The following is an 8681-nucleotide window of genomic DNA, read 5'->3' as shown; positions in this document are numbered from 1 at the left end:
ACAAGTCAAAATCCAGCTTAACCCTAGTATATTTAAAGTGCATTTCCCTCCCTGTGCTTGTGGGTGTGCATGCATCTGTCTGTGTGTGTGTGTGTGTGTGTGTGTGAGTGTGTGTGTGTGTGTGTGTGTGTGTGTGTGTGTGTGTGTGTGCGTGTGTGTGTGTGTGTGTGTGAGTGCTGAAGCACCACAAGGGAATCAGGCCCTCATTCGCCTCCACTCTCACAAATGTGAAGGGAGGGTAAATATCAGGACAGCAGATGGGACTGATGCTCTCTCTCTCTCTCTCTCCCCCCTCTCTCTCTCCCTCCATCTGCCCCCCATCCCCTCTCTCTCCCTCTGCTCCCCCCTCTCTCTCTCTCTCTCTCTCTCAGAGAAGCCATCAACAGCAGGAATAGCCTTGGGGCCAGACGGGTGAGGAGCAGCGCAGAGAGGGACTGTGTCTGGCCTGCTCTCTCTCTCCCCCCTCTCTCTCCCTCTCCCTCTCTCTCTCTCTCTCTCTCTCTCTCTCTCTCTCTCTCTCTCTCTCTCTCTCTCTCTCTATCTTTCACTCCCTTTGTGTCTCTCTCCTCCTCTCTCTCCCTCTATCTCCCCCCCTCCCTCTCCCTCTCTCTCTATCTCACTCCCACTCTCTCTCCCCCTTCTCTCTCTCTCTCTCTCTCTCTCTAGAGGGGAACACAGGACATAGAGAGAGAGGCGGGGAGGAGGTCTTACGTAAGGTCACGGGGGGTCAGGGGACGATGTAAAGTAGTTTCTCTCTCCTCGGATTTCTAATGGATCCCAGGGACGACAGAGAAATGGGTCAGGCCCGGGAAAACAACGGCGTCACGCCGCACAGAATACGGACCGCATACTGACGCAGGCGGCGCATTGAACTGCAGCAGGGGAGAGGCTGGCGGAGGTAGAAATCGGAGGACGGGCGTCTCGGTGTCACGGAGGGAACAGAACAAGGAACGGCATCAAACACACGTTCCTTATTCTGCCCCCCCCCACACACACACATAATTTGGATGGTATTCAATGCGTAGCATTTAGGTGGTATTTTCGACGGTAGAGTTCTATTTTGGCGGTACAGGCTGGATGTACCGACAGGAAGAGCGTCTCTGTAAGCGAGGGGAGGCCTGCCTGACAGGGAAGGGTGTTACTGTCCTCGCGAAAACTCACCAGATTTGAGGGAGGCGTGAATCCTGCCCACTCAACACTGTATTTTTAGGCTAACGACGTGAGAGAGTGCTGTTTTTATGAGACCGTTAGCTAGCGAGCTAGCGCTGGAGGAGGGGGGGGGGTAGAGAGGGAGGAGGGAGGGAGGGGAGAGGAGAAGAGGAGGGGCAAGGAGTGAGAAGGGGAGGAGGAGGGGGAGGAGGGGGGGGAGGAGAGAGGGAGGAGGAGAAGAGGAGGGGCAAGGAGTGAGATGGGGAGGGAGAGGAGGAGGAGGGGGAGGAGGGGGAGGAGAGGAGGAAACATCAGTGTTATTCCCACAGCCCTATCAGACCCTCCCTGCTGGGGCCGCACTGCCTTCTGGGAGGGGCTCCTCAGTCTGCCTCACCTCACATGGCTGCTGATGTCACAGGCCTGGGCTGTACTGCGCAGAATAACGCACTGGAGAGAGAGACAGCAGAGAGAGACAGTACGGGAGAGAGAGAGAGAGAGAGAGAGAGAGCAGAGAGAGAGAGCAGAGAGAGAGAGAGCAGAGAGAGAGAGAGAGACTGCAAAAGAGAACTACAGCAGAGAAAGGGAGTAGGAGAGAGAAATAGAGAGAGAGAGAGAGTCAGCCCAGGACAGAGAAACAGAAGAGAGAGATTGGCAGCTAAGAGAGAGACAGGGCAGAGGAGAGAGAAAGTAGGTGAGAGACAGCAAAGGAGAGAGAGAGAGAGAGAGAGAGAGAGAGAGAGAGAGAGATCAAAGGGGAGAGAGAGACAGCACAGCAGGGTGCCAGCAAAGGAAAGAGAGCGAATAGAGTGAGACAGCAAAGGACAGATAGAGCAAAGGAGAAACAGACAGCAGAGAGGGCGACAGCAGAAGAGAGAGAGAGAGAGAGAGAGGGCACAATGGAGAGAGAGAGAGAGAGAGAGAGACAGCACAGGAGAGAGGGAAACAGCAAAACAGAGCAGAAGAGAGGGGAAAGATCTATAGTAGGTGTGAATGTTGAATCACAGGATTCAAAATGACCCAGTCTGGCCAGGCATGTGCTGTACTATAACACTGTACTATAATACTGTACTATAACACTGTACTATAACACTGTACTATAATACTGTACTATAACACTGTACTATAATACTGTACTATAATACTGTACTATAATACTGTACTATAACACTGTACTATAACACTGTACTATAGTACTGTACTATAACACTGTACTATAATACTGTACTATAACACTGTACTATAATACTGTACTATAACACTGTACTATAACACTGTACTATAATACTGTACTATAACACTGTACTATAATACTGTACTATAACACTGTACTATAACACTGTACTATAATACTGTACTATAACACTTCTAACACTGTCAGGGAGGCCAGGGATGTCTGTGACACCAGGGGAGGCTACTGAAGGTAGAAATCGGAGGACGGGCACATTCTAAGGCATGGAATGGAATGAGGCCTCTCTTTCTACCTGTGTGTGTGTGTGTGTGTGTGTGTGTGTGTGTGTGTGTGTGTGTGTGTGTGTGTGTGTGTGTGTATGTGTGTGTGTGTTTCATACCATTCATCATTCCATTCCGTGCATTACAATGATCCCCCCCATTCTCCGATTTCTACCTCCGCCAGCCTCCCTCTGCTGTACCACTGTAAGACAGCAAAGGAGAGGAGGATAGATGGAGGTGTGTATCAGGTAACAGATTATCCTGACAGGGTTCGACATCACCTGACTACTGCAGAGATCAGCCTCCTTAGGGGGAGTAGGGTTGGATCCTCGGGGCGGACATTTTGTTCCCTGTCCGCTTTAAGCAACTTGGAAATCGGAAATCGAAAAACCCACCCAGATCCCTTCAGAGGAGGCTTTTGTACAGGTGTCACGTCGCTCGCTGGGCCGTGACATGCAGGGTTATATGAATGATTTAAAAGCTCACAGGATTGGAAATTACTTTCCTTTGTCACCACAATCCCCCCCCCCCCGCCCCCCCTTCACCGGGAGTCCACGGATGGTATCTCTGGCAGCGTCTCCGGAGCATTCGGCATTTCCATTTATTTATTTAAAGGAGGAAATAGAAGGACATTTCAACGGGTCACTAATTTCATTTCGCAGTGTACCATGATGGCATTAGCCCAGAGCAGATATTTCAGAGGAACACAAAATCAATGTTGGAGATTCTACTGGGAATGCCCTGAGACCCATTAGTAACTTTGACCAATAGGTTAGGTAAAGCAATAGTGGGATAAATGTTTTATTGCAGATCTGCAACCTGACTTAATGGGGAGGGCTAAACCTGTCCGGTCATGCATGGTGAATATTAATCATTAAATTGTGCGGGTGTAATGAACACAGATCTGTTTTCCCTCTCCAGCCAGAGGTTTGTTAATAGGTAATGTGGTTTTGTGCTCCCTCCCAGCATTGCTGTGGCTTATGTCAATGTCATTTCTGGAAGGTGGGTAGGAGGAGGAGGAGGCTGGGGGGGGGGGGGGGGGGATGTGGGGTCTACACTGTGAGACATAGGACATACCACGGGAGGCTGGTGTGGAGGTAGAAATCAGAGGACAGGCTCAATTCTATGCCTCTACCAGCCTCCCCCTGGAAACAAGTGCCATCACACACTAATGAACTATTTGTGCGTTTTAAGAAGTAGCCATCAGAAGATGGGTACATTGTGGTCATGAAGGGATGCACATGGTCAACAACAATACTCAGATAGGATGTGGCATTCGAGCAATGACTGATTGGTATTAACGGGCCCAAAGTGTGCCAAGAACACATGTGCAAACATGTGCCAAGAAACCATTACACCACCTCCACCAGCTTGGACTGTTGACAGGTGTACAGGTGTTCCGAATAAAGCGTTCGGTGAGTGTGTGCGTGCGTGTGTGTGTGTGAGTGTGTGTATGTGTGTGTGAGTGTGTGTGTGTGTATGTGTGTGTGAGTGTGTGTGTGTGTATGTGTGTATATGTATATGTATATGTGTATATATGTGTATATATATACATATATAGAATATACCTATATAGAATAATGGTTAATGTTATGAATATATGTTATGAATATATGGGAGGGCTCCAAAGTATGGCTAAGACGTCCATACACTGGATGGTTCATTTGCTGATGCAATCAGGTGATATCACATACCAACATCACACTCAGACACTCAGACACCACTGAGGTTTATGTTCCAGCATACACCTCATATTGCTTGGTATCTCAGTCCAAACTACTGAATGAGAACTTCCCCCTCAACTGTGATCGGTGTAAGTTGCAATACAATCGTTTTTTCCCACAAACTGTTGTCCCTACGGTGGCCTGTACGGATAGCTAGGCATACTGTACCGTTGACATGATCAATAACTGATGACAAATTCAATGTGTCTTGTTACAATAGGCGGCCACACAAACTAAATGATGACGATGTTGATAACTGTTATTAGAGTTGTTAAGAGTTAGTCAGAAAGGGCGGGCTAAGCATAAACAGAGCTTCTGGGAGAGACTCATTCTATAGTGTGCAGTACAGTGCATTCCTAGAAATCCACTGGTGGTTTATGTCCTCCTAGTTTAATGGTATTGTGAGACTGAACTACTTCTGGTTGACAGACCTGAGTACAGCAGTTCCTTGTATCCTGTTTGATCTGCTCACAGCCTCACACACACACGCCACGGACCTCCATCTTCATCTGCAGTCTAAGGGGGGGAGATGTTACTGCTTTGCTCAGGAAAACTCAGCACAGAGCAGAGAGGGAAATAGACCAGTAGGCACACACGCAGACACACACTCATACACACACACACACACACACACACACACACACACACACACACACACACACACACACACACACAGAGGATGGCTCGTTTCCAGCACGTTCTCCAAGAGGCCACACAATCTGTCCAATCGCATGGCTCGGAGTGCCGGAGCGCGCAATTCAACTTCTTAAAGGAGCGGTGTCCTTATAGAGGGGATAGAGCACACACACGCCTACCGGGACAACGGCACATATACCAGGAGAGCGGCAAGTGTACTGGGGTGGGGGAACTAGGGTGAGAAACATCACATTCCATCTGAGAACAGTTTGAACAGAAACACAGGTCAACACTGCAACGTACAAGTATTTCTCTTTTCTTTTTATTAAATGTCAATGAACATGTCAAGGTTGAGTCCATCCATTTCACATTCCATAATATTCTCAGGTTAGGCCCATAGGCAATAACAGGCTATGTTCCTCCGACAAAATAGGCATCAATTAGGTCACGGTGACACCGTTTTACAAACTCAACAAAGTAACACATCTGTGTACATATATTCACAAACTGAAAGGACAGTTGATGGTGGTATGTACGTGTTTATTAAAAGAGGAGTCAAAGAGAGATTCACACTTGGAATGTGAGATAACTATTGTCAAGAACTTTTGTTTACATTTTTCTTGGCATATAATTAGGTCATATCCCAAACCTTGTATTGAAACAGACTTCATATGTAAGACCCACGTAAAAAATAAACAATATCTGTTTTTTTTAAGTGCAAGAAATAAAAATACAGGTTTATGGTTAATGTTTTAAGAAAAGAAGGCAGTCTTCAGTTTAAAATAAAACGTTTCATTTTATGAAACAGGACTATGGAATGTTTTATTGTTGCTTGTTTGACTTTTGCCAGACCACCCACCTGAAAGGTATGCCCACTGCAACACCTTTCCTTATACATCACCGATTTTTGGGTAAATTTTACTCAAGTTTGGTTTCAATATTGCCAAATATCCAATCTTGTGAGTCTAATTACATTCCAATTGGGGCTATTTGTTTAGTTTTTTTGTCTCTTCCAATGCATCACACCACACGCCCATATTAGGTCATTTTGTATCAGGTCCAGCTGATTGTGTTTATTTTCTGTTCAGGGCAGACTTCAGCATCACCACATGTAATGATGTTGACAGTGCACAAGTCTGTTTTTCCATCACTTGCTACAGAAATGCAGATGGTCTGTATTTTAAGAGTATATTGCACAAAAATAATGAGAGGGGGAAAAACAGTATGTGCCATTAAAAAGACCAAAATCCAGTTTCACACCTGCGATTTGGGACCCATCCGCATCTCACGAGTATGATATACATAAACTCCTAACTTTACTATATTACAGTACATATACAATCTTGAAACTAGTTCCAGCACTGAGGTATGTGTTCCTCAGGATGCCATTGTATCGTCTACAAATACTCAACAAATCTGTTCTACAACTGTACAAAACCTAGCTTAAAATCACAAGGCATTTTTGATGCAAGTTTTTAATTTAACTTAATCCTTAAAACCAGGACTCCCTTGCATGCTAAAACAAATGATAAAGGGAAGAAGTGCCTGAAACTCACTGAAAGCACAGTAAGAACATTCCCTTTTAACTGTACAAAAATATGCCTGAAAATATCTTACTTTTTCTTTTAAAAAGATGAGGTCTGTTATGTATCAAAATGTACCCCACACCTGTATTCTGGAGAGGTTTAGGCTGCTTAAATTGTCAAATCAGGAGGTAAACGGAATCAGTTACAAAAAAAACTAACGTTTGCGGCATATAGAAATGACATAAAACCTGTTGTAAAGTAACATCCTGAACATGGTCAGTTCACAGATTTGCTTCGAGTCAGTCCACAGTCCTTTAGTGTTCAGTTCCCTGCAGTTTTTAAGAGGACAAGATGCATAGAAGTTCACAGATTTTTTTCCCTTTTTGCGGTCCGGTTTTTTAGTGGAACAGTAATTGTAGACCTACAGAAAAAAAATCCATCAAACCCTGTCTTGCTGCCAGAAGAGTGTCTGCAGACTGTGTTCTGCTACAGTACCCCGCTTCATAAGCATCTACCTCCTCAAACCTCCCCGGACCCCCGCCGCACCACGGAAGGAGGCAGGACTGGGAACAACTTCTGAACAGGACACCATCATTTTATAACTTCCCCCTTTTCTCTTAGTTATTTTACTCACACGGGATCTTTTTTTTGATCAATCTTTAGTACGTGAACACCAAGTCCGAAAAGTTCGCCTCCAGCCAGTCCCCCGCGATCATCTCGCTCAGCTCTGGTGTGCAATAGTCTGGGAATTCAAAGTGAGAGCCCAGACTGCCCTCGCTGAAAGAGTCCAAGTCCTTATCCACAAGAGAGAGGGAGAGGTTTCCTGAATGAATCGGGTTGTTGTTGTTGCCCCCCAGCTCAGACCCAGACCCCCCCTGAGCGTTGTTGCTGTTATTATTAGGGGCGAAGTTGACACTGAAGTCAAAGAGCAAGTCGTCCGCGTCCTCGGAGCTGGAGGAAGACGTGGAGACGGACCGGGACGAGCCGGGCGAGGAGAGGGACGACGCGGGGTACATCATGGCGCTCTGCTTGGTAATGTTTTTGAAATTGTAAAATAGTCTGTTCTCCGTGGTCTTCCGGACCTCTTCGTACATGCTCGGACACCCCTCGGACTCGGCGGAGGAGCTCAGGGTCGGACTGGCAGGAACTTTTGCTACATTGTACATCATGGGCCGCTCCTCCTCGTCCTCCACCTCCCGTTTAATCCGCACCCGGTGGTAGTCCCTCTCCTCCTCGTACTCCTCCTCATCCTCATCCTCGTCGGTCAGTTCCATCTTCCGGACAGTACTCTTGGTCACTTTTAAACTGGGGAACACGCAGTCATCCGATCCCCCGTAACCGTGATGATGAGAGGACTTAGAACTGGGTTTTGTCGTCTTGGTGATTTTAGAGCATTTGCTCTTGCTGGCCGTCTTTGACATCTTGCTGCATTTCTCCGGAGACGTCCCCGCCGCCGCCGCCGGTTTGGAACCAGCGTCCAGCTTCGGTTTCTTCTTGGGTCGGTACTTGTAGTCGGGGTAGTCGGCCATGTGTTTCAACCGGAGCCTCTCCGCCTCCCGGATGAACGGGATCTTCTCCCCGTCCTTCAGCATCTTCCACCGCTTCCCCAGCCGCTTGGAGATCTCCGCGTTGTGCATGTCCGGCGACTGCTCCATGATCTTTCTCCGCTCGATCTTCGACCACACCATGAACGCGTTCATCGGTCTCTTAATGTGCCCGGTGGCCGTTTTGCACCAGTCCGGGGGGTTGGTGATCGGGACAGGGCTGCACGCCATGAACTCGGTACTCTCCTCCGAGTCGGTAGCCTCCCGGGACAGGCTGCCGTCCGTCTCGCTGTGTGGGTCGGCGTGCTGCACCATGCTTCCCCCGGTTGAACGTGTCTCTCTCTCTCTCTTCCCTCCTCCGGTAGCTGCCGTTTCTTAAACAGCCCCACACACACTGCCCCACAAGTCTCGGTTTTTACGCGCTCCGTTTCACCAGTGTGTCCCCCCCAGTTTTTCTCCAGCTTGTCTCCAGCTCTGTACTTCTGTCCTAGAGTTACAAACCCTGCCTTCTTAACTACTTATTCCGCTCCGCCCAGACGGTGCTTCTCCACCCTCGGTTCCGCCCCCCGGTCTCTCTCATTGGAGGAGGTGAGGTTTGGTAGGAGGGCCGTACGGTACCCGGTACCCGGTGTCTGGCCCCACGCTGAGCGAGA

At 47.9% G+C, this 8681-nt stretch overlaps 1 protein-coding gene across 1 annotated transcript; it reads right to left on the bottom strand.

Annotated features, from left to right (window-relative positions):
* Window positions 1-7143: 7143 nt before the first annotated feature.
* LOC308165100 (transcription factor Sox-11-like) lies at window positions 7144-8397 on the bottom strand (the record flags this gene model as incomplete). Its single annotated transcript, XM_080539198.1, has 1 exon — window positions 7144-8397. Exon 1 carries the CDS (start codon window positions 8341-8343, stop codon window positions 7144-7146), a length of 1200 nt encoding a protein of 399 aa, XP_080395324.1. The 5' UTR covers window positions 8344-8397.
* Window positions 8398-8681: the final 284 nt, after the last annotated feature.

The sequence above is a fragment of the Nansenia antarctica genome (genome assembly GCF_963989245.1).
Source record: "Nansenia antarctica genome assembly, chromosome: 1".
NCBI classification, from domain to species: Eukaryota; Metazoa; Chordata; class Actinopteri; order Argentiniformes; family Microstomatidae; genus Nansenia; species Nansenia antarctica.
This window is presented reverse-complemented; position numbering and strand designations above follow the sequence as displayed.